The sequence below is a fragment of the Myzus persicae genome, unplaced genomic scaffold (genome assembly GCF_001856785.1).
Source record: "Myzus persicae strain clone G006 unplaced genomic scaffold, MPER_G0061.0, whole genome shotgun sequence".
In the NCBI taxonomy this organism is placed as follows: domain Eukaryota; kingdom Metazoa; phylum Arthropoda; class Insecta; order Hemiptera; family Aphididae; genus Myzus; species Myzus persicae.
The window spans coordinates 79,294-106,770 of NW_019104224.1; the positions used below are offsets into that span (position 1 = coordinate 79,294).

Here is a 27,477-nt window from a genome sequence, read left to right on the forward strand (position 1 = left end):
ATTAAAGAAGAAAAAACATTTTGCTATTTTTAATATTACTATACAATTATTAGATGTTGTGTACCGTTTGTATTGCCTAAAAGTATGTAAAATCGATACTTTGTGCTTAACTTTTAACTCCTTACGATTTAAGCTAGTTTTAAGATCTGTGTGATCAGATATATTGCATTTAAATGACCGTCTATGTATAATATTATGTGTAATAGTTTTAGATATTTGAAAATGTAAACGCGTACACTGCCTATATATTGTGAGCTCAAAGTGTGTATGTTCTATTATCCATTTTTATATATTTCAAGTACGTTTATAATATATTCATTTTTTAAAACAAAACTTCTGAAGCGTATCTTAGAATATAACATATAATATGTAACGCACAATAAACTATGAACTTTTTATGTTTGCATTATATATATTATGTAATTACAATTAACAATATAATATAATATAATATTGTTTTCTGTATACGAATTTAACTTTTGGGTTTTTTTTCAAATGATTGGAAATGTAAGAAATATTATACTCTTTAAAAGTGTTTTCACATTTAGAAATATTTTAAAAATTTATTCTAGTTCACACGAAACTGTCGATATTTTAAATATCACACACAATTTTTTTTACATTATTATTAATTAATTGATAAAATACCGTTATATGTAGGTAGAACTCAGTGGCGTAGCCAGGGGGGAGGCTGAGGGGGCTGCAGCCCCCCCTCCGAAATGTTAATACAATTTAAAAATTATTTTAATGGTCTATGGTATTCGATCAAAAACTAAACCACCGCTGTGTAAAAAATTGGTCAGCCCCCCCCCCCCTGAAAAAATCCTGGCTACGCCACTGACACGGATTACTAATTTTTAACGCACCAAAAACCACCGAGCAAGCGATGAAGTAAAAACGATGCAATTGGTATAACTTTGAAATTGTTGGGTTTTTTTTAGAAATTATACACTCGCTTAATACATAACTACTCGCATAATGCCATACTCTCAAAACCTAAATATTTATGACCTCAGCTAGTCTCACGGTCCCTCTATATTTGACACAAGAAACTCCAAGCGGAATGGCTATACTCTATTCTAAAAAGTTTTGCGCAGCTTCGGAGGACCCGCCGCGATTGTCTACAGAAATCGGCAGCCGACTAGACTGCTGTGCGCGAACCGCAAAGCGTTTCTGCTGGGTTTTTTTCTCCCAAATTTACATTTTAAACGCCCATTACCTAGAGTATAGTAATATCGAAACATCTATATTCATCTTCGTCTGTTATTCGTTTTATTTTTATAAAAAAAAGGATGAACAACGTACATAGAAACTGTGAACCGATCTTAAAGTTTACGCACGAAACTTTGAGGTCGTAGTACGTGGCAGGGTATATAGGGCGGTTTCGCGGTTTTATTCAAAACCAGTTGTGCGAATTGCCCTGTCCACCTGCTTCATTTGTCAAGGTCTTTGGACCAGCCTGACCAGCCGCAGTTCGTCCGCGGGAAGCGGCGATGCATTACCCCGGCGCCCGGTAATACACGTTCCGCTGGTCTATGCGAACCGGTTCGTCCGTCCGTTTGGCCGTGGACACGGGCCACACTGCAGGTGCCATTTAACGCGTGGCGGCCTTGGTTTTATGCGACGTCATGGCATGATGCAATACATGAAATTATAAGGTGATATTCGGTTTTGGGATGCTTTTCCAGGAGATCAAGGAGCCTCCAATGACCAATGACCAATGAACAGCCGTCGCGTAAGCAAAGTGGACGACCACGTCATCATACGTAGGCAGGTTTTTTTTTGCACGTACACAAACCATGCGTCCTGTGTCGTCCTTTGCCTATGTCCGTCGCATCATTTCGTCATCCCCCTCATAACAATATTCATGTCATTGGCTTATGTCGCGTCTCCATTAAATTGTTTCTGGTATGTAGCTGATGATTTTTAATTATTATCTGTTTGTTTAATTGTTATTCTGAAGTAAACGATTTTTATGTTCTATTCGGCGTTCAGCGGCAATCAATCATCTGGTTTCCATCAGTGGTGAAGCAACAAGTAGTGACGGTATCTACCTAGTAGGAGAGCTGCGTTAAGATTCCGACGACAATTATTACGACAGTGTCTGTCCACATTAATAATATTGAACAGTTGAATTTAAGGAAGTCACCAGAAATACAAATACAGGTATCTATTGTATAGTTTTTTTTTTATTGTTTCAATAATATGATTCTTGAAATTAGGGCATTAATTCACCCATTCTTGGTTTAAAATTTTTTTTTTTTATTATTTCACTGTCTTGTGGCACTGAATCCGAAAGGCAACAGTGTTTGAAAAAATGTTTGCGTTTATTTACATTGGAATTGAAGTGTGTGCGAGGTACAGCGGGGGTGGTTACAATGAATTGTATCTGACTGCATTTAAGTGCTATCTAGGGTAGCCTCAATAAAAATATTGACCATCGTATTTACTTATAAACTTATACTTACATAGCATAATATTTATAAAGTTAAAAATGTCCATCAAATTCTTATAAAGGAATTTATTATTATTCACCCTAGCAGTTGCGCAGGAACTATTTTTCATGAAGGGGGGGGGGCATAAAAAAACCTTACAATTATCATATATTTATTTGTGATTGATAATAGATCCTTCCTAATATTTTGTTCTTTTAATGTTGATATAGGTAGTATATTATAATATAAGAATTATTCAATTATATGAAAGTATTGATATAATTATAGTATAATATAAATATAAATACATTCTATTTATACATTCATATATTGAAACAAATCATAAAACTTTATACCTCAAGACCTAGAGTTTTATTCAAAAGTAACAATATATAAATAAATAAAATATTAAAAAAATGTATCTACCTTATATCTTAAGTTATATATTTTTAAAGTAGCAATACATAAATAAATATAAAATAAATGTATATAAGTATAAATACAATAAAATAAACTTCACAAAGGAAATTAACATTTGGACATTTTTTTTTTTAAACTGTTACTGCCAAAGTGCCAAGATTAGTAAAAATTTCCAAATGTTGATTTCCTTTATGAAGTTCTGGAAACAAATTCCTTGGCTGCAAATCAAATTCCTTAACTTCAAATCAATGTTTGCTGTCATAGACTTATGTACGTGTAAAATCATCATATGAGTTAATCTCTTTTAAACCATTGTGGACCTTAAATATGTTTTTAATCTTCTCAATGCACTAAAAGAAAGCCCAGCAGTCGCTGTAGATGCTGGTATTGTTAAAATTAATTTAATAAGTTGGGTGATTTCAAAAAATAAAGAATCTTTTACATTTAAATATTAATTTCTCATATTATTAATAATATCCGAAATACTAGTGATAGATACTATGAATGGTAACATAATAAGATGTGCATAAAGCTTATTTATGTCAAAATCCTCATTCATATTATTTAAACAATTAGTAAATCCTCGGTGAGATTTTGTGTTTTGATCTACAAGTATGTTTTCTAACTTGACCAAGTGTTTTAGACCTTGTTGATTAAAACGTCAATTTAATTTATCAAATAGGTAGTCAATTATTTCAAACATATCTTTCATCAATTTACATATTGGTGATAATTTTGTAGAGGGGTAATTTGTTTATTGAAGTCGTTTTGGTGTTTTTTGGATGCGCCTAGGGTCGTCTAGCGGTTCTAATACACATATTTCAGCATGTATATTCTTTATCTAATTTTCATTAGTTCTAAATGATAGTAATGTTTTCTTCAATGTATCCGCAGCTTTCATTGAATAAGATTCACAACATTTAGGATTTTGTAACACTTTTGCCAATTGTTCTACAGGACCAAAAATATGTGTTGCAATAGTAAAAAAAAACATTGTTTTACATTTTTTGACCTATCCTCTAAGTGTTGATTTTCTATGATCTGCTAGATGGGTTAAAAGTTTAAAAACCTTACAGACCATCTAGTTGGACAAAATGGGAGTAGATTTTGTTTTATACTACCCGATTCAGAGGAATTGTAACATGGCTCTGATACTATATTTTCATAAATACGTTTTATTTCAGTAGATTCAAGAATAGAATTTGATACATCTCTGACCATAGTGAAGACATCACACATAACACTATTTTTTTGTTCAACTTCTTGTAATGCTAAATCCAACGAATGATTACTACAGTGTAGAAAACAACTTTTTGGTTGATTTTGGCATTGCCTATCTGTCTAAATTTTACTTTAATTTTATTTAAAGTAGCTTTTAATTTATCTCAGCACAAAGCACTAGCATTGAATCAAACTTTTTAAGGCATTTTTCTTGCTTTTTTTTGCAATTAATAAATGCCCTATTATAAACTTCATCTAACGTTTATTTTTCCAATTGATACTAGTAAGTAGTAACTATATAATATAATATAATATTATATTATATTATATTAAAACTATACTCGTAACTATATCCACGTCAAGTCCGCAAGTAAATACTTTTTTTTAAATTTAAACTTTGTTATTACAATTAGTGAAGTATTTACTTAATAATTAATATTACCTAATATATTGTACACAATAATAAAATATAATATACTATAAATAGGTTAATAGGATGATTATTGATTACTATAGGCATAATTTTGTGCGGTCAATGTAGTTCTTAATTCATAAAAGTAACTTTTTTACTTTAGGTACCAACCTATATTAAAGTTTTTATATTTTTTGATAGCGAAATGGCCAAGGGCCGGTCAAATTATAGATTTCCCCATCCTAATAGTTGCCCCGGTCCGCCTCTGTGTGCATATTTTCACATTGGCTGTTATTAAAATATATGTATGTATTATAAATATGTAAGTACATAATACGTATATGTTATGTATATTTGAAAAATCAAATTTAAATCAAATTAAAATTACAATAATATACTTGTGTAGCTTAAAAATTCATTGAAGGATTAAAATACAAGTGTATAATATATTAAATAGTAAAAAAAATAAAATAAAATTTGGTTATAACAACATCTGTTTATAATGATATATATTTTACGGTCCCTTGACCGTCGTTATAGATGATACAGACTGTATTTCTTCTTTTTAACTTGAGTAAATAAAAAATAAACATTACAATAGAAATTATTTAAATTAAGGCAACTAGGTACAAAAAATCAGCTTTTGACGATCATTAATTAAAAAAAGCATAATAATCATGGGTGTGTACTGTTAAGTGTTAACATAAATGCATAATAACATAATATTTATATATTATAGGTATACAAATTACAAGTAGGTGATCATTATATTAAATTAATTTAAATAAATCCAGGTTGGAACCTTTAACATATTTTGTAGTACGGTCTACAAATTCATTAACGGCATAAGTTGTTGAGTTATATTTTTGTGGGAAATAAAAAATGAATACTTAAAAAGCAGAATGTATTATCAGTTCAACAAAAATATTGTTTTGTCAACTCAAAACCAGTTTGATTTATATTGATAATTTATATATTACTAATATTAACATTCAGAACAATTTATATTACTGCTCACCTTAGTTATAATTACCTAATAAAAACCAATTTATCTGAAAGTATATCATAAACTTACTTCGTTAGGTGTAAGTTCCTGAATTTTTCCAGGTGTTTTCGGTTTGAAAAAGCCTGATATTTTTCGGGGGGATTGGGAACAGCCTTCGGAGAATGCAATAACGTGGAACGTATTTAAACAATTATTAAACTTGGTTAATATTACAATATTGAATATAGCATATAATAACAATTTTACTGTAAACTGTTACGAGTTAATAATTATATATTTACACTGTATTATTGTGGTGACACTACGATAGTCGACAGCGTACTGATTTAATAATCGTAATCAGTAATCACTAATCGCCAATCGGAACCTAATCGTAAACGACGTATTTGAGCTATATTTGCTGTAAAAACCTATAAATAGTCTAATGATATTCCAATAATACACAATAAGGTACCTATATTGTGAGAACACTATCCGGGACTGGTGAGTCGTGGAATTTAACAATATAATTTGATAAAGCACTCCGACTGAAAATGTCTAAGAAAATTACTCAATATGTTTATTATATATTATGTTATAATAATTAATAATAAATCGATAATAATAATGTTATTACGCACATTCATGAAAATGAGACCAATATTTTGATATATTATTGTTACGGTTCGGCTTATTTGTATAATCGTTTTTAATTAATAACAAATAGTAACTATGGGTAGGTATATTTTATGCATACAAAATATGTTGTGACTGATCATTCATAATAAATTGGTATGAGATCTCGCTGTCCTGTAGTAGTAGATCACCTGCTACACGAGTGTCTTATGACACGATAAATAATTTCAACAAATAAAATTAAAAATAAATAGCTGTGAGTACATATAATTTCTTCCCATATTTAGAAAAACCTATGTTCTACATTATTATTTATTAATAATAATCTATATTCTATAGTAGGTATAATCTAATTAGTAATTATCAAGAAATTACACAATTTAATTTAGGTACAAATCTTTTGCCTGGTTGCATGAAAGATTAATTTAATTAATTTAATGCACCGATAATGTGGCACTAATTCATGTTGAAGGAACCATTTGTTCACTATTGGTTCTATACATTTTCAATTATCCTTCATGCAACCCCACAATTATGTATGCAACTGTCACACACTTAAAAATTGTTTAAAATTAAAATACCTTAGTATTGAAATGTGCTTGGTACAACTTTGAATGAAGTGAACAATTATAACAAGTAATAAATAGGTAAACTAAGAAAAATGATACACACAAAAGCCTAGCTGATATTTTAGACTATACGAAATTAGGAACTGTATTTTAACTTTTAAGCACTTACTGAAACTATTGTTAACTATGGTATTAATGTGTGGTTATGCTTATTTTGATCAATAGGCCCATTAAAAAATAAACAAATTAAATATTAAAAATAATCTTTAAAATGGACCAAAATGTACTGCACAGGACTTCAGGATACCTATCTATAAATTATAATATTATGGATTAAATGTAAAAAAATTATTTTACACAGAGTCTGTTCTTTACTTTTCCAAATTAAATTATAATTAAAATATACACAAATATAAAATATAATACTTATAAGGTACCCTCAAATGATTCTTATTTATCTAAAAATATTTAATCTCATTTATATCCTACAGACATCTTTCTTTACTATAATTGTCTACTCAACAATAAGACTGGTAAAATCATATATTCATATTATTTAACATATAGCATTAGGAAAGAACAACTCAATTCATAAAACTCATTGGCATTATTAAATGTATTGAAGATCAAAGAATAAATTAATATTATTACTAATATGGTATTCTCCTTAAAATTACTGTCTAATTATTGATTTTTAACGTCCAATTCATTATTTTTTGAACTTTAAAGATAGATGGAATATCTACCTACCAGTCAAACAAGATAAAATGTATTTTTAGTCTGATATCCCTTTAATTTTTAATTTAATTTCAATATTATAGCATTTTATGTTTATATTTATGTGTATAACTTGTTTTAAATTTTCAGCTTGATTTATTAACATTTCTAAAAAAAAAATGTAATTTGTCTTGTGTGATCTATAAAAAATTAATTTAATGACTTACTAAATATGCTTTACTGTAGTTGTTTTGTAAGAATGTTAGGCACAATATATAGTAGACATTTAATAATGTTAATCCTTAAGCCAAATGTATGCATTTTTAATGTATTTAGTCCTGTACTTTTGTGAGGGTAAAATAAATATAATATGAACTTATACCTAAGTATGTGAAGTAAAATTATAAATAAGTACATTATTATTAGGTATTGATTAAAAAGATAGATATTTTTACTAAGAAATACTGCAATAGTAAATAAGTGTGAATAAAAATACTAAAAAATTATAATACCTCATTTATTATTATTGACCATCCGAAAAAATTGTTAGAATTATAAAATAGTCCATAGTATATGACTATATAAAAATAAATAATAACAAATAATGCTGATAAATTACAAGTTAAAAAAGAAAAAATCGGGGAAAATAATAACTAAAGTTAATTTTGATATTACTTTTTCATCAGTAAAACTTAATTTAAATTGTTTTTTCTGTAAAAATCAATTTGACTTTACTATAAAAACTATTTCTTAATCATAGATAAATTAGTTTATACCCTCGTTTTGGAGAAAATAAAATACAACTTGATGAATAATTGTTATAAGGTACATAAAAATATTAAGTTACAAAGATAATAATATTACTTTTTCACTTTTTTTTTCAAGTTACTCTAAATTCAAAGTAGTATATACAGTAGCCACATTGTTGCAAACACTATTCCTGGAGATACTATGGACAACAGTAACATTCAGATTCAAAATACAAATGGTCAAATTAATATTGTGGGACAAGATGCAACAGGGCCTGGTATGAATGGATCACGTGGTGGAAACAATAATGGTGTTTCCCAATTTTCAGGTGATCTCCAATTCGAAAATTCACCATTTTATACCGTTGTACATGAAATTATCAAGCCAACTGTTCTAAGTAAGCTATCAAAATATATTTTATGATAAATCTTCTAAAGTTAGTTATATTTATAATATCTATTTTATTTCAGCTATGAATACAAATCCATTACAATTTTCGCTGTCGGCCAATCATATTGAAAGTTTGTACAGTTTTGAGAACTTAGAAAACAGTGAATTGAAACTTCAATTCCAGATTCGAATTGGAAAAATTCCAGGTGATGGTTCATCATTAATAAAGGATTATTTGCCCCAGGGACTGCAAATTGTTTATGGTTCTTCGGTTCATCCAAATAATTTGCATTTTCCACAGCCACAATCATTTAAAGTTAAACAGCCAATCAATTGCGCTGAGTTGATACATGAAAATATGATTAAAGACCTGATTTATACAAGCTGGACTCCTGATGAACATAATTACGCTCTAACATTGAATCTAGTTAGAAAACATTCAATAAATAGTTTGATAGACCGACTTCGAGATAATAGAGATAAGACATCAAGCGAAAATCTAGAGAAGACTAAAAAATTTATAATTAATATGTTATTAGATGATGATTTAATTTTGGACACAGGTGAACCAGCTACTTGTTTTCGATTGTTTTGCCCGTTGAGTAAAACAAGAATGGAAGTCCCCGTTAGAGCCAGACATTGCACGCATTTGCAGTGTTTTGATGCAAAGACGTTTCTATTATTAAATGAGTGTACACCAAAGTGGGAGTGCCCAATATGTACTACATCTTGTTCGTACGATGACTTAGAAATTCAATATTATTTTTTTGAAATTTTGTCAAGTTCTACACTAAGTGATGATTGCAGTCGTATAGAATTTCAAACAGATGGGGTACGGCTTGGATATTATGAAAAAAAAGAGATGGAAAAGGAGCAGGGGAGTTTGTATGAAGTTATCATTGAAGTGGAATAAGAAGATGGCCAGAAATGTATTTCGTTTTATTATTATTATTATTATTATTATTATTATTATTATTATCATCAAAACAATTTAAAAATATACAAACTTTTAGAATTATGATGATCCATAGTTTTACACAATAAATAGGTAGCATATAAACAAAATACATTTAAAATAACACTTATAATGATACTTATATTAACAGCTTAAAATGCTCTAATGAATCACTAAATGTCCAACTATGGTTATTAGTAGAGTTGAGATTAATGTTATGTGAAGACATTTGAAATATGAAGTTTATTTTAAAAAAAAATCAATAATTGTTATTAATTTCTCTAATCGTAATTCATAACTATCATAAGCAAAAACAAATTAATATTGTAAATACTTCATTATTTATTTTGTTAAATTAAATATGCAATACATAAACATCAGAACAAATTAATATTTTATAATTTTTTTAAAGGAATGTAAAATATTATGTTGTGTCAAATTTTTTGAAATAAAGTTATTATTACTCCGGAAGTTAGATTAGTATTGTCCTTGATTATTGCCTCATATATGCTAAACGATCTCTCAACATCTTATGGCCATACAGGTCGATATCCAGATCGTATTATTGTAATAATAATTGTAAAAATAATAAATACAATACGTGTAGCTTAGGTTATTTTATTTTATTATTTTTGTTTTTAATATTGGTGGGAATATCAGTATTCAAATATTATATTTGTTTATGTATTATTATAAACAACAATTTATTTACTATAGAAAATTACTGGATTAGGAACTAAAAATTAAAAATTCAAAAATATTTCTCTAGTATAACCAATAGGTATACTTTGTCTCTTTTTTCTTCATTATTAACACATCAAGAAGTAGTGACTACATTATACGATTTAAAAATATTGTTCTGTGTGATACCACAAAGCCAAAGAGGAAAAAAAATTATATTAAAATAAAACAAACTTTGGTCTATGGTAATGGGTGCAGCACATTTATTATTTTTTCTTTGTTTCTGCATTAAATTAATAATACAAATTAAGTTTGGAGATAAACATTTTTGTCAGTGATTTGAAAAATATTTTAGTACTCTACAGAGTTTAATTAATCTAAAAGATGGATAAATAGATTCTTTAATGTACTAAACGGGCCTTGACTAATCGGTTTCCTCGACTCCAATTGTTCTAGGAGTCGCATTTGAAAGTTTCAATTTGCAATGGGGTTTGAATAGATGAGTTGCTGACAGACAAACTTGACGATGAACGATCTGGACTTGATTGCACTAAAGGTGTAGATAAATCCAATTATGCAAATGACTAACCACCAGGAAAATATTTAAATTAAAAAAAAAATCTCTGGCAATTTCGTAGGTGTGGACGATAGAAACGCCGAAGAAATACAAATATTCTACGGTGACAAAAGTGATTCAACAAAAAAAAATTGATTGTATCAATTGACCGATATTCTATTTACATTACGATCTTTGCACATTGATGGCGAGGTGAAGAGGGCGCCTATATGCAGTGCGGCGTTGTTATCGTCATGACACACCGACCGGAGGAGGAAAAAATATATTATCTAGACATTAGTATATTATAGTATGTTTTATGGAATATCGAATGTTAGTATGTTATTTTAGATTAGCAATGTTTACACTTTAAAATATTAAAATATTTAAAAAAAACGTCAATATCAATATTAATAATTGTTATAGCCGATAGGTACTGATGAGTGATGAATAAAAGAATTTCAAAATTTTAGCAGAGCTAGCCGATTATTATTCTAATACTTACACTGGACACTCAACTAAAAGCTTATGGATCTTATTAGACAAGATACACAGATATTGTCTACGATCAGTTGTATGAATAATGATCTAAGACTAAAATAATGACAAACAAATAGTTATCATTGCCCAATGCAATAAAACTTATTTCAGTGTAAATAGAAAATATTTTATATTATGCAACATTTATGTAAATAATATGTAGTACACAAATTAGAAAGTACCTAAACATCGGTACTATATTAGCTATATAAGCGGATCGGGTAAAAATTTGGACCCGGGAAATTACCATGAAAGGCCTACCCAATATATTAATATCGAATATTAAAAAAAGATTTATATACGAGTTAACGGTGTTAAAATAAAATATAAATTAACTCGTGTATATTACTTTAATACGTGCTATGTACTAGTGTAGCCAAAATTATATACAACATCGTTATACGAGTATACAACGAACACTGTAGTTGAATGTTGTCAAATAATTTGTTATCCAAGTACATCGGCCCAGAGTTTTAATATAAGGATCGACCAACAGGGAATTTTCCTGATATCACGGTGGGCCAATCCGCCACTGTACCTAGTTGTGCAACTGTTATAAGTTCCTACATTTTTTCATATTTAATTAATGTAAATATAAATTATTTAAAAATTATATAATTTATTTTAAAAAAAAATATGTGAATAATAAACCTAAATCTACTAAAACTAGGGTAAATCATATTATATATTAAGAAAAAAAACCATTTAGAAAAAAATACATTCAATTTAGTGCACAAACATAAAAAAGTTATAATTGATACTTAACTACATAAGTACACAACGAATAACTATCAAGCACATGATTGGGATTATTGGGAAATAAAATTAGCTTATTTAGCTTAATATGTTTATTACTTGTTGTATTTAATAATGTTCACTAAATTATTAGATTCTAAATTCTCTTGAATATTAATTTTCATTAATATTTAACAGTGATTAAAAACATTTTAGGAGGTTATTCCTAAATATTACAGTTACGAATTATAATCTAACTTATTCAATAAATTGTAATCAAGAGACTTATTGCTGAATTGGCTAAAAGCCATTGATAAATTAATTTTAATTTTAAATCATGTGCATTATTATTTGTTAAATTTAAAAGAATTGTTTTAGTCTTCATTTTTGTAGTTTAAAAGAATTCTCAAATCCTAAAATTAAGTCTCCATTTTGTTTTAAATTAGCATACTTACCAACTGTCGCGAACAATGATGATAATATTGTGGTTTGATATTACTTTAAAAATGCTTTTTACAAGAATTACAATCAAGTTTTTTATCATCTTTAAAATGATATATTTTAATATTAAACTATAATGAACTTGAACAGCTAGGTATTAAATATCATCATAGGTTAGGTTAGGTATACATTTTCGTATATATAGATTATTAATTATTATAGGTATCTACCTACACCTTATTATATTTCTATACCTTTATTATGGATATGGGATATCTTTACCTACGCGGTACCTAGATAGTACCTATAGATAAATTATAGATTTTGTATATTATCATACATCAAGTATTGTAAAATGCAAACGCTCATGAAATAAAGCTATTCTAAGTAAAACAATAAAAAATATGTTTCAACAGTTTTATCATTTTCATCATGATCATATTATCTAGAAAATATTGATATCTATTATAATTACCTATATCTTAACTTAGAGTATAGGAACAGGTGGACAGCATATAGGTATATTGTACTTTAACCGGTTTTTAGTATGAATATTCAAGAACGTTTTCAAAATGATCTTAATATAAGCCAACATCTTTAACAAGAATGTTACCAACCACTGCCTAAGAACAATATATACATAAACTTTCCAGAATTCTTATGATCATCTCTTAACTCGGGCTGCCACACACTCATAATACACTATTAAGTTCGACGTTCGCCGATAAACAAATATTCAAAATCGAATACAAAAAAAAAACGGTTAATGCTAAGGAGAATAATGTAGAATACCAGCCAAGGTGAAAAATAGACATATTACTATATTATATAATAACAAAATATATAAATGAGGTACCTACTTAGTACTTAGATACGTAAGTACTCTTACTTCTTAGACATCATCTCGGTGGCCCGATCCGTAGGGAGTTGGGACGCGCCCGGGAATGAGAGGTGTTACTCCTCCATATTATGTAATATATGTTATACAACGGTTTAAATACTTCCATATTTTTCTATGATTAAATTTGAAAAATTACCTTGATTTCGACGTGGCGAGTAGAATATAAATGTTCACAATACAACATTACAACGGGAAATAATTTCCTATAAAAAATTATGATAAGTATAATTAATTGGTGCCAAATAAATCAAAATGTGTGTTTGACTTTTGAACTATATAATCTTATCTTTGTGTTTTTATAAGTACACCTACCTAAGCTAAAACCGTTGTATGCATTTCCTATTATTATACGTACACGTAAAGGTATATAAGTAAGTATAGGTACCTATACTATACTACTACTACTAACCTATATTACTATAGTTTGCACTTTGGAATTTGGATTTGGATTAAAAATCATTTATGTATCACATATTTATTATTTATTAAAATCTATTCTATTCTCTTGATTTCCAAACAAACCTACCTAAGCCCTAAGCCGTGCATACTATATTGATTTACCTGTAAAATATGTGTTTCTAAATACACCGTTTACCCATACTGCTACTTGCTAGTCGAGTTATTTGTATAATGAACAAGAATACACTCAGATCAGCACAAGATATTATATTATTATGTTTAATTATGTAGGAATGTAATAACCGAAATTAACACGATTGAAAAATATTATATAGGTATCGACATAATGTTGAGTCGTTATTAAGAGTGTGGACTCTGCAGATACCTAAGAGTTAATTGGAATAATTAATAACCAACAGACTATATAGTAACCTAAAAATGACAAATAACAAGATTTTAAAAGACATAATTGTTGTTAAATCGTGATGATTTAACTTTCAAAGGAAATTCAAACATAAAAATATATGGTAAAATTGGGGATAACGACACAGGCGTAAATAGCATCCTATAAATATTCCTGACATCGAGCAAAGTTTTTCAATGTATAAAAATGTATACCTACTCTCAGACAATCGAAGGAATTTAAAGTTCGAACACATTAAGCAATCATCCAGTGCAATAAGGTAAATTATGAATTAATTTTTGTTTTCACTTTTCATTAGATTAATATTTTAATGATTGAAGATACAGAATGCTAAATGGCGAAGAACTTGGTGAAGACGACGAAATACTTTTTCTTACCTTTTTTAATACTTAATTAATTATTACTTATTTTTACATAATTTTTAATAAAATATTTTCAATTCAATTTTCAATGCATATTTTGTAGCATATTACAGAATTTTTAGAAGCATATTTTGAGGATTTTTTGAGCATATAAATTCGGTCCCTAATAATAACTAATAGGTCAGGTTATGTATATGTATACTAAAAATAATCCTACATAATGAAATTATAATAATAATTACGATGATAGGTAAATAGAAAATCAATAAAAGATTTTTTTCTTATTTTGACTCATTTGACATTTCAAGTAAAACATAGCAGAAAACTTTTCAAATCGTACACGTGTATTGTTATTTATTGTGTAACATAAGAGTGAAAAATGTATTTCTTGATTGTACCCCACTTTTTACGCAACAATTACGTACATTATTTTTATTCAACAGGAGAAGTGCAGAACCCACTACTATATAAATCATTTATAAAAAATAGTGGATACAATTAGTTTTGTACAAAATTATTTATTTAGTGTCATAATAATATTTATAAATTATAATAATATAACTAAATAAATTTAATATAACAAAATTACATTATTATAAGTTATGACACAACATATTATATGAGGTAGTTGCCTACCATTTTTTAATGGAAAAACTTCATATAGATAAATATCGACGAATACGCGATTTCAGAAGAGATTTGTTATTGTTCTCATTTATCTGAATATGATGTACTTTTATGAGCCTTTTTCAACGACAAAACATGTTTATTATAAAAAATGTATAACATATTGATGTTACTGTACAGCACAGTTCTGATTATTATAAGGCCCCTTTTCATCCTTATATTGTTTTTTTTTTCAAACAACGAATGTCAAAATATAAATTGATTGTGCTTGTTTCAAATGACACACACTATTAATCAGTACAATATAGTCGTTTCGAATTGAATCTAGTTTTGTATAAAAAAAAACGTTAATTTTTTAGTAGCCATTCTTCACCATTCACTTGAGTTTTTATCAACGAATAATATTGATAATCTATTATTTAGCCCATCGTAATAAACAAAATGCAGGAAAAGTAGTAGTTTGGGCATGTATATAGTGTTGCGGTGGCGTCGTAAATTTCTATTTACGATTGATTATTTTATTAATTTCATATACTCAATTGAATGGTGAATGTTCCACCAAGAGACATTTTCTAACATTGCGGCGTTACCACAGCACTTATTATAATATTACTAAATATTTGTATTCATTGAACGTTAAATTTAATAATAATTTTAAATTTAAATTTTTGATTTTATAAGCCCCCCGCGGAAAACGAATAATATTTCTCATAATTTGCATAATATATTATATTACATTAGGTAATTATATAATATTATGTTATATGTATATACTATATAGGTAGATCGTACATGTATTTATTACCTTGGCATTTAATTATTTTTGTATATAGGAATTAGGTATGTAACCTTACGGTGTATAATATTATTGTTATCGCAATTCGTGTACACTGTATACCTATTATAATTTGTAAAAACATTATGTAAATGTAGTGTAGAATTAATATAATATGTAATGAAAAGACGTTCACATTTTTGACGAAATATATCGAATAGTTATACAATTTACAGTAGAAACGATATTACATCGAATATTAAAAATAATATCCTTCAAACCCCATTATAACACGGTTGATCGGTTTTTGATATCTCGATATTTTTAACAACTCGATTTCTCACCCTTTATTGCCCCCCCTCCTTTGAACTTCGAGAGTCAACTGTATGATCGGGGTGTTTGTTATTATCACTGCGTTTTTTTCCCCGCCGGTGGCGGCGAGGCGATATTTCGGCCGCGGCGACAACACCGGCCGAACACGCAGCCGAGCATTTTTTTGGTCATCCACGCCATCAATACGATCACGAACGACACCAGCAACAGGACGTCCAACAGCATGTACTGGAACCAATATAGGTCGTTGGCAGCAGTCCGCAGGTGTTTCGCACCGTTGTGCCTGGCAACGTACTCGACCCAAAACACAGCCTTTTCCAGCGGTGGTAGCGGGTTGTCTCTGAACATGGCCGACGATTTTTTGGCATTTTCCCGGTACCTGCGATGTCGTATAAATGGTAGGTGATGTAATATTATACTTTAATATTATATACTATTATTTCTTTTATATTATTCACATACAATAACATATTTATATACGAATGGTAAATAGCTACTATTTTGATTACAAAATATTCAATATTGAATAGGTTAGGTACCTAGCACATCATTGTAGTCGGTCGTGGAATTATTATGCGAAAAGTAATGTATGCCCCACTCGTTCGATTTTATTTTTAAATCCCCAAAATCATACTATTATTACCACATCTACAGGCTGTAGGTATTAATGCATACCTATAATAGTGCCAAATTATTGAAGGTGCACAAACATTCTAAAAATTACTTTTATCAATCAAAGTGCATAATATATTATTCACACAGCCACCTTAACTTATGGCCAAGTTTCAAGATTCAAAAATTCAAAAATATACAGTTTATTTTGCCAATCATACTATAAGTATCAATATTGAATTGGTACATTCAATATTTTCTTAGGTTAAATTCTAAACAAATAAAACTTTTAAAATATATTTCTCAAAAATAATTAGAAATGTTCGAAAACGATAGACTCTTTTATAGTACCTACTTACTACTTACATAAACCTACTTATGTAGGTATAATAGGTATATACTATAAATTCATATTATACCCACAGTGAAAGTATTCTGTATAAAATGTCCAGATCTTATTAAATTAAAATTGAAAAGGAACATAATATTTAAGTAATTTGAAACATATAGAAACTTAAAATAAAATTATATTCGTGCCTTTAAAATACCAACATAAATAATATGAACAAGTTTCTAAGAGAGCTACTTTACTATTAAGAAGTAAAAATAAAGTTAAACTTTGAAATTAAGTTGCATCCCCTCAAAAGATGACCCGGAAGTTTTTCATTGTCTATGTTTTCTTTAACATTCAGTATTGTTGGGCAATTAAAACAGAATACTTATGTATTAATAATCTATTCGTTACGAATTTCATTCTACTATTTGACCGCAGTAATTTTTTTTTAACATACTTTTATCAACAACTTTACTTAAACACACACACACACACACACACACACACACACACACACACACACACACACACACACACACACACGCATTATTCAGTTCTTAGCTACTCAACTTAAATTGTTTTATATTCGGAATCATGCACGTCAAATGTGTATACATAATTTGGGGAATATTAAAACAGAATCAAACAATTAATGGTAAATGAAATGGAATAGGAACGACGAGTGGTAATGAGACACATCGCTCAACGACGTGACAGTATATTAATATTAATTACGTGACTGTTGACGGGGTTAACAGTCAACACCAATTATAATGGTTGCAACCATGGTGACAAGACTTATGATTTAAGTAAATATAAATAATAAATGTCAATGATGGGCGATGGCATTAAAAATAAATCACAATGGTGATCATGTTTCAATATTATTATGTTCGATTATATTTATATTATATAAGTAGTTAGAAGCGTATTCACGGTGGGTTTTATTGATAGGGTTTGAAATAGGTCGTGAGGACTAATTCCCTCCTCCTTGTATAGGTACTTACTTCCGGAGTTGGTAAATTCTGACAAATTGAATAAACATTAAATGACACATACAATGTATATAACAATATGACAGTATCGAGGAGTGAGGACGCATTTCAAATTTGAATACTTTTTTATGTAGGTACTTACATTTGTTTTGTTTAGTTATGGAAAACGTAATTTTTATGTCATAAAATGTTATGTTTATATTTTTGATCAGTTATTTTACTTTGCCCTAGCCGTCATTGGCGATTATATGTAATATCTCAATAAATTACATCGTCTTTGATTCTTAAAATACATGTTTGAAACTCATAGATATACTTTGGTATTTTTACGTGGTATTATGCAGGGGTGTGCTCAACGTTTTTTAACAGTTTGTAAGCAATATACATTATGAATAAAAAATTGTAATTATATGTAAGTATAGTAAGTACTTATATACTTGTCAAGTGTCTTTGAGAATCCGAGAACGCTCATGGTATTATGGATACTTTATAGTTTATACTCACGTCGGATCAATGAGGAGCTTGTGTAGTGCACTGCCAAACGCCTCGTGCGTCAATTCGAAGTACGGAAATTGTATAGCTATGCCTTGGTACTGAGCGCGCAGTGAGTTACCCTGCTGATCACCAAAAACGGGAATGGCCAACATGGGCACTCCGTGGTAGATGGACTCAGTGGTGCTCTGTACTCCGCCGTGGGTGATGAATAACTTGCAGTTTTTATGACCTAAACAAAAATATTGTTGTTCAGACGAAATACAGTTTGATGAAAATAGAAAATCCTCGCATTTTCGACACTGCCCTACAATTTCAGTAATTAAATAATGAATACAAATTTTTTTCCTACTTGTCTTACAAACATTTTTAGATGAATTAGCATTGTTATAAATATAATTTTTGTATTGAACATTATCACTTCACTGGTATCGTTAATCCATTTCACCGAAAAACTGGGCTGAGTCGATCAATTTAATATACATAATACCTATACTTAAAATCAATAGTACTTATCTAATTATAGGTACCCATTGGCTGTTATTATTTTATTACGTATTATTTTGACTCTGCATTATATGTCAAAAGGTAAATAATTTTACTTTGTCTACGTAATTTGGGAACTATCTCTAAACACTTCCCGATTTTCAATTTTTCCCGTAACTTACAACAGTGAATAGGTAGTATCCATTGATAATTATATAAAATATACATTATTTATTTTTGTGTTTACTGCTTGACGTTCATTGCATTGTTAAGTCTCAACCTGCAGTGCCATAAACGGTTACGTGATTCTACGTGCATGTTATCTATTTTCTGGTGTTAAAGTCTATTTTAACCTTCCTCTCCTTCCTTCAAATACACTATATTATCATTTAAACGTTATTTTGTCTAATAACAATTATAGTTTATCTAAATTCATATTTACAAAGTAAAAATATAAAAATAATACAATGCATCGACAATCATTATGCACGAGATTATTCTAAACATTCAATTATGTTTTTTTAAATTATAATTTAAGTATGGGATATTTTTTTTAATACATTCATTTTTTGTTGCTATAGTTTATTAAATCTATTTATTATTACAGAATCTGTAATCATTAACTAATGTGTTCCTATATACATAATATAAATTGTTTGAAAATCAAGTATATAATATTATAGAACCTATATTTATTATTTATAAAAATTCAATAATTCATATTATAAGACTATAGGTAATAAATAATAGGTATACAGTATACTCAATACTCAGACTTTAAATCTTTAACCATCAATTCCCATTTAAACATCGATTTTTTAATTTATACTTTTTTAAACTATCAAATTCTATTACTTGAAAAAAGACCTAACTGCAGGATGAACATGATTTTTTTTCTTTATAAAAAAACCATTTATTAACAAGCATATTAAATTAATTTGTTTTATATTGAAACAAATTACTTTTGCAAATGTGTATGTACAATACAACTGCAAAGTATATAGAACGATAAAATGTCATAATAACTTATTTTTGGGAAAACTGCACCCTCCCTCTATTTTTATCGATGTATTTATTTACGTTATAGGTATGTTACATATCCAAATCAGAAATCAGTATGTAGTAAGTACGTCTTACTTACCCAACTCTTACGGGTCGGACAAATAGTAATACTAATAATAAGTACGTACCTAGGATGTCGTTTTGGGGAAACCATTTTCGAACGACGACGTTCTTGGGTAGTTGAGGTATGTCATCAGCCTCCCATTTCCATAGGACAGTTTGTTCGATTTTCGAGAGTTCCGACAGTAATAGCGAAACTGTTTCCTTGGGCATTTTGGACGATTTTACCACCGATCCCAAACTGAAGTATACTACACCTTCTTTAGCACTTTCCATTATTTGTCTCAGGTCCTGTAAGGCGCAAACAAAAAATGAGAGATTAGTTTTCAACGTCGCGAAAAAAGATCCACTTGCGGAACTATAATATATTATATGATGACCCAGGTGCAGCAAAATACAGGCAAAGAACACTATACAGAGCTGACGAACACCGGACTACTCACACATAATCTAATCTTAGAAATCTTACGAACCTCGGGTGGTATTTACCGAAATCAGAACCTCATAATTTAGTTTTTAGATTTTTTTTTTTTTAAATGAACACCGAACCACGCGAAAATAAGCACTAGATCCAATGCCACCACAACAACTAAAAGGTTCCAGTCGGTGGCCTGGTTATTGGGAAAAAATAGGATAAAAAAATAAAAAAAAAAAAAATGTGAGGAAGTCGACGGTGTACGCCGTGCTTGGGCTGCGCAGTATAATATCGTCATATAGCATTACTTCGGGCAACGGTCCGGCAGGCACGCAGTGCATGCCAGCCACGTGCACGTAGCTGGGTACCAGTGGCACGGCTGAACCGAGCACCGGGTGGCTGTTGACCAGTGTCAGCGACACGTTCCGGAGCATGTCGACGAGGTCGGGACGGCGCTCGTGGCCCGGGTACACAAAGTGCTTGTCGGCCACGGCCCGCTGGCGGGGCAGGTACACTAGCCGGGAGACGGCGGTGTAGAAGAACGCGGACACTGCGTTGCTGGTGCGCTGAGCGAACGTCATGTTCGATCCGAAAGCACTGGTCAGGTCCGGAATGTAGGCCGGGTTGTAAGGGTTGCTGTGCCACTGCGACACCCTGGAGTTGGCGGAGAATGGCAGCAGCTGCACCACCGGGGCACCGTATTTGTGCCCGATGGACACGAAACACTCGTGGTAGAAGTTCTCGAACAGCACCAAGTCAAACGACGATCGGTCGCTCCGGATGAAGTTGGCCACAGACGGTTTGTCCAGACTTGTCTCGCTGATGTGCGGCCCGAACCACCACAAGTGAAATGGCGTGGGCACCAGGTTCACGTACTTCGCCACTTTTAGCATGTCGAAATCTTGAAAACAAATAATCACTCGTTGTAAACATAAAGGTTGGTGCACTTTTGCCTCGATAATACATTATTCAAATATAATTCCATAATTCCATTTAAATAACATTTCCCAGCTCCTAATTCAATTCAACTCAGTGTTCATAGTAAATTTAATACTTAAGTTTTTATGCTACGAAAATACTTTATTTATATATTATTCAATATACCTATCTATTTTCTAACTGATGACGCTTGTTTTCTTTTTTATCTCTTAAACACTCACTATTTTCAATTCTCTACCTACTTACCTACTATTTGTTATAAATAATAATACATCTCATCAACTACTACATAATTTCTCGAAGATTAGTTGTCATTGTTATATGTATAAATACATGCTATGATATAAATTATTTTATACATTATGCTCATATAGTGTATGGACCCCTTTAACAGGTTTTCAGATTTTCTACTTAATTGTGTTTGTTTTTTTGAAAAAAAAATGCATAAGCACACCACTGTCCATTACACAGTATAGATATTTTTCAAAATTACCTCCTAACGTTTGCTCCACTTTGACGTGACGATACGGCCGTTTGGCGCCATCCAGCCCAAATGGTGCCACAAGCGTGACATTATGACCTCTGGAAACGAGAGTTTCAAGTAACGGCTTAAATCCCATGAAATGACTTTTACCTTCGGTAGGCAAAAACGCTAATATACTCAATGGTTTCGCCGACAGCTTCTGACCCTCGCTGGACGATCTTTCCGCAAACAACAACAACGTCAACAACGTCAACAGTTGCATCTAAAAATTAAGAAGAAATACAAATATAAGCAAACATCTAGCTACTTAAAATTATACTTGTTTATTAGTCATGATTTATTAATTTTTATCATTAATTACTATTTTGTTAATTTGTTAATTTTTTTGTTACTTTTAAATACATGTCTAAACAACTTAATATTTATTGAAAATTAAACTTCTATTTATTTTATTTTTCACTTGTATTGTTAAATATTATTTTTTAATACATTTGCATAACTGTATGAGTAATGTTTATGTCATTTACGTTATTTTTAGAATAAAAGATCAACCGACTAAAATATAAAATCTATATATAATGTATATATTATTATAACAGTACTGTCGAGTCGCAATAACTCGAATTTTTTTCTGCCCCTTTCAAAGTTGTGTGTTGAGGTATGTAACTCAAAAATTATATAAGTCGAAAACTTACAGAGTCACAATTTTATTCCACTTGAGATTCGAGTTATCGAAACTCGACTGCATAATTTATTGAAGATTTAATAGAAACAATTATTATACTATAGAATAATACACGTAAAATAATATAATATAAAAATCAAAACATTGCATTTTTACATTACTATATTAGGGTGTATTATTATTGCTTTTGAAAAGAGAACCAAATATTAACTTTTTATCTTCTTTATAACATGTCTGAAATTTTGATTTGGTATCAATAAATATTATTATTATTATTATTTAACAATAATATATTGTAAAACCTTGAAAAACATTTAAAAATCAGAGTATAAGTATGTAAATACCTACATATTTAGTAACAGGTTATGAATATATTTACTGATGATAATTGGTGTTTACCTAAAATACTTTAAACATACATCCCGTATATTTTAGTCTCCCCAAATCGAAAAACTACTATTTAACGAAAAAATCAGTTGGTATTAGCTATTCCTTATTTCAGTTATAAGGAGGTTTACTGTAGGTACTTACTAAAACCTTTAACGTAAAAATGCATAGGACAATTAAGTTGAAAATGTATGTAATTGATATTGTAGAATAATTTAAATGGCACCACATATTTTGTAAAATTTTAAGAAACAAACAAGAATTTGGATTTGCTTGATAGTAACACAGAACATTCATTAGTCGCAACTTCACAAATTTCCCCTATGAATTGACTTGAAAACGTAATAAATGTGATGAATACATTTATAAACATTTTTTTTTACCATTTGTAAGGTACTTGTATATGTTTTTCAAGAGTTTATTTAGAATACATTTTTAATTATTTATTGAGATAACATAAGCAATGGTATTTATTATTTAATGATATACTTACGGTGTTGCAGAATGCTGTTGAAAGAGCAAACGTCCTCATCGTTCGTCTGTTGCTCTAAACAACAATACGAGATAAACGAAACTACGGACGACAGCCGGTTATAATAGCCGATGGAATACTGATCTAACAACTTACAACAGTCTCTGAATGACCGTCATGTTGCGTAACGGCGGCTATAATATAGTATGGTAATAACAGTGGGAGTAAAAATCTTAATAAATACGCTCGCATATTATCATAATATTATACGCTATTATTATTACTGAATACAAATTGTTATTCAAAATCACCAACCGTTCGATAACGCTTATACCGTTATATTTTAGATTGATCCAATGTACAAATTATTGTGCAAAGTAATAATTGCAAGCAGTCTTTAATTTTGTATAGAAAATTATTAGAAAACCCGATGTACCATCTGTATCAATACATAGTCAATAAACATTTGAATTATTTTACTCAAATACTAAATTTTTTATAGAATAGGGTAATTTTTTTCTATTAAAAATAAATGAATAGATAATTTATAAATTATAATATGTACAATCATAAACAATAATAAGTAAATCTGGCGATTACAATAAAAAACAAGCATATAAATTAATTACGTTGTGGAAAAAGTTGTTCAATTACACTACTTCAACAAAGTATTTTAAGACTTTAAGTATGCACAACATTTTACAGAAGCCGCATCCAGCATTCAATATGAATAATAATAGAATATTTCAAATGAAAAATAGTACTTGGAAAAATATTTAAAATAGTCAACCTTATGTAACACCATTGATTATATTATAAATTTATAATCAATATAAAATCTGTAAATCTAAACTTGTATTTTATATTTTATATTTATATTTGTTTAATGCACGTAAGGTACTGAAAAAATTATTAAGACTATAAAAACTGTATTTGAATAATAAATGAATAAGACATCGATAGTATGAAATGATAAAAAATCTAAATGATTGAATTTAGATGGTAGGTGGTTTTTTTTGTGTGTGGAATTTTTATACTTGGATCATACATATGTACCTATGTGCAAATAAATGCAAATTAAGTTAAGTTGTCCAGAGTGTAGGTACCCAAATTAGTATCAGTATAAAAAATCCTAATCACCTGTTAATTTGTACTATTAATGTAAATTGATGGTATGATTATTATAGGTATAAAAGGTTAGGTTGCTATATAATATTATAATAACCAGGGCTAGGATTTTATTGCACTAAGAAGTAGGAAGTAGAAATACCTATTAAAATATGCGTAATATTATCAACTAAAAGATCTTTGAATACGTGCTACCTACACATAGTATGTTCTAAAACATGAACAATTCAAAAATGTTCCAGTTAAATTTTTTTTAAAAGATAATAAATAATTTGAATTATGAGTTGAGACATCGATTGAAAATGCAATGCAATGTGTTATTTTTATCATCTAGTATTCGTGTAATTTTTTTTTCTGCTGTTTTCATTGAAATAATAAAATGTATGAAAAACACAATATAAAATTAATTTAATGAATATTAAAGTAATTAAAAAACACCAAACCGAGAAAAAAGCACTACAAATCAAATTCTTAAGATGTGCAAAACTATGAAACTCGAAACATTATATTTGGAACCCTCGATGTATAAACTAAATGTATACCTAGCTTACCTTGCTATTTTTAAACATTCGGTAATAATTGGCAAATACAATATAATCCGAATTCTTGTATATGGCTATAAATGACTGAAATGTGTTAAGTACATTATTATCTAGGTATATTGTAGGTATATTGTAGGTATATTTTTATAGGTTTTTAATTTCAATATTTTTAGTTGAGAACTAATTTTTATTTGTTAAGACCACATAGTCACCAAATTAATACAATACCGGCTTAGAGGTACATCACTATAAATAATATACTCTAATTATCACAATATCTAAATTATCGAGCCGTTTAGGTAATATCGCACATATTAAGGTACCTATATGGCTATATAATTTTAAATTATATAATAAATATTTTAGTAGGTGCCTACTAAAATAGTCTATAGAGTAGTAGGCAGTAGGTATAGGCTGTATTATGTAAGTATACATTGTAGTGTGGTACCTACTAAGTACTAAGTATGGTTTCATTTGTCAGTTTTCAACATTCGTAATGAACACGGTAAATACAGAATAAAATATGCAAAGTAGGTACAGAGACTTGTAAATATTATTATGTTATTTTACTGTGCGTAAATAGTGACGACAAAGCGAAAAACGTTCCGAAATAATCCGCTAGATCTCACTACGTAATTATACAAGTTAAACCTGTGCTCTATCGATGCGATGTTGAAAAATCAGAATAGAACTACTAGTATTTATATACCACAGGCTTCTCCAAGGGTAGGAAAGTTAATGCAAATAATTAACTCAAGTTAAATTAATTTAAGGGAACATTAGATCAATACGATTTAAGTTGACAGTTAACAAATCATTAATTTAACTCGATAAGTTAAAAGTTAATAAGGAAAAAAATACTGACTTAACTCAGTTGTAAAAAAGTTAATCTACTTTTTTAAATTAGTATGTATATCACAATATCACATGAAGAGTAACTGCGTTTTTGAAAAAGATCTAATTTCCTAAATTATAACCATCAATTTTATTGAATTTTTTATCATAATGTACAGCAGTGGCGCAGGAGTATTAGAAAAATACAACGACATCAAGGGGCCACTCACTGTTGCATTTATTTGTCTTTATAGTTCAAATTCTTTATACTTTATAGTTCATAGTTTTATTAAAAAAAATTCCTGGTCAATGAAGGTGCACTTTAATAGTTCATAATATTGTATACAACTACAAGTATAAGCAGCTTATCATAATATTTGACTGGTAACTACAACTATATTTATACGATAATTTGAATAAAAACTTATATTTAGAATTTTTTTCCAATTCTGGTCGCTTGCAGTATTTTTCTTATCGATAATTGTTATTTGTACTGGAAGCATAGTATAATAATCTATGGCTTTATGCCCATCTAATCTACTAAAATACATCCATTTACAAAATTATTTTTACAAGAAAAATAACAGAAATCTTTGTTTCATAGTATTGGATGATTTTTATTTTTATATCAATATTTACTTATAAACGAAAAATTCTAAAACATTTTTAACTCGAAGGATCATTTTTAAATCAACTGTAAGAGCTAAGGTATTTGAATTGCCAATTAAACTAGTGAAATTTCAAAGGTTATTTGAAAATTAACTAACTAGTTAATGCTCACCTTTGGGTATATCCGTTTATTTTCGGCGGGCTAAGGTTGACATGGATGATCGTCAAGTCTGGTTTCACCACAGATATGTAACAGTGTAACACATATGACATATAATAATACATTCTGTGGGCTTCACCTAAGTTTCGTCACACCGAGTATAACACTTAAGCTTAACACTATTTATATTAAAAACTATATATGTAGGTATAGGAAGCCGATCACGACTGTTTGCAGTGCTGTCTTAAATCATAAGACTGAATTTGGAGTAACCGGTGTAATGTGACTACAGCTTACTGACTACGCCGTACCGCGTCACTTACAGTTGAATATTATAAAATTGAAATTTTGGATAACGGGTTACCGAGTCCAACACTATTTGTTACTTACTTTCCTACTTACTTATACCTACACATTTACTTACTTTTTTACTCTCGGACATATACGAACCAGACATGATAAGGTGCACTGTGAACACACCTCGATGCCCAACAGAAAATATCGGGGCCGTGAGTAT

The 27,477-nt window shown here is 29.3% G+C and overlaps 3 protein-coding genes across 4 annotated transcripts in view; 1 reads left to right on the forward strand and 2 right to left on the reverse strand.

Moving 5' to 3' along the window:
• The window catches only part of LOC111040204 (cleavage stimulation factor subunit 1-like), a 20,398-nt gene extending 14,233 nt beyond the window's left edge, over nucleotides 1-6,165 (reverse strand). The window contains exon 1 of the mRNA XM_022324012.1: nucleotides 5,564-6,165. The gene's annotated coding sequence lies outside the window, so the exon portion shown is untranslated. The remainder of the gene's footprint in view (nucleotides 1-5,563) is intronic.
• LOC111040206 (E3 SUMO-protein ligase PIAS1-like) lies at nucleotides 1,645-9,863 on the forward strand. 2 transcript variants are annotated; one of them, XM_022324014.1, is made up of 4 exons: nucleotides 1,645-1,908; nucleotides 1,996-2,166; nucleotides 8,281-8,542; nucleotides 8,616-9,863. In XM_022324014.1, exons 3-4 carry the CDS (start codon nucleotides 8,347-8,349, stop codon nucleotides 9,446-9,448), a joined length of 1,029 nt encoding a protein of 342 aa, XP_022179706.1. In that variant the 5' UTR covers nucleotides 1,645-1,908; nucleotides 1,996-2,166; nucleotides 8,281-8,346; the 3' UTR covers nucleotides 9,449-9,863. The 2 variants fall into 2 exon arrangements, with proteins under 2 accessions (XP_022179706.1, XP_022179707.1); XM_022324015.1 differs by lacking the exons at nucleotides 1,645-1,908; nucleotides 1,996-2,166 and having other exon boundaries at nucleotides 8,220-8,542.
• A 6,071-nt stretch (nucleotides 9,864-15,934) lies between these two features.
• LOC111040202 (UDP-glucuronosyltransferase 2C1-like) lies at nucleotides 15,935-23,841 on the reverse strand. Its single transcript, XM_022324009.1, has 6 exons — nucleotides 23,709-23,841; nucleotides 22,153-22,405; nucleotides 21,029-21,621; nucleotides 20,374-20,596; nucleotides 18,710-18,929; nucleotides 15,935-16,643 (listed from the first exon to the last, which is right to left on the reverse strand). The coding sequence occupies exons 1-6, from the start codon at nucleotides 23,745-23,747 to the stop codon at nucleotides 16,340-16,342; spliced, it is 1,632 nt and encodes a 543-aa protein (XP_022179701.1). The 5' UTR covers nucleotides 23,748-23,841; the 3' UTR covers nucleotides 15,935-16,339.
• Between the last annotated feature and the right edge of the window lie 3,636 nt (nucleotides 23,842-27,477).

Bases quoted from the DNA above. Each gene is read 5' to 3' on its own strand.
- LOC111040206 (XM_022324014.1), top strand. From the start codon at position 8,347: ATGGACAACAGTAACATTCAGATTCAAAATACAAATGGTCAAATTAAT. The intron at 8,543-8,615 runs GTAAGCTATCAA...ATTTTATTTCAG, and splicing joins TATCAAGCCAACTGTTCTAA to CTATGAATACAAATCCATTA.
- LOC111040202 (XM_022324009.1), bottom strand. From the start codon at position 23,747: ATGAGGACGTTTGCTCTTTCAACAGCATTCTGCAACACC. The intron at 21,622-22,152 runs GTAATTTTGAAA...TTTGTTTTCAAG, and splicing joins AGTGGAGCAAACGTTAGGAG to ATTTCGACATGCTAAAAGTG. The intron at 16,644-18,709 runs GTGAGTATAAAC...ACGACATCGCAG, and splicing joins AAGCTCCTCATTGATCCGAC to GTACCGGGAAAATGCCAAAA.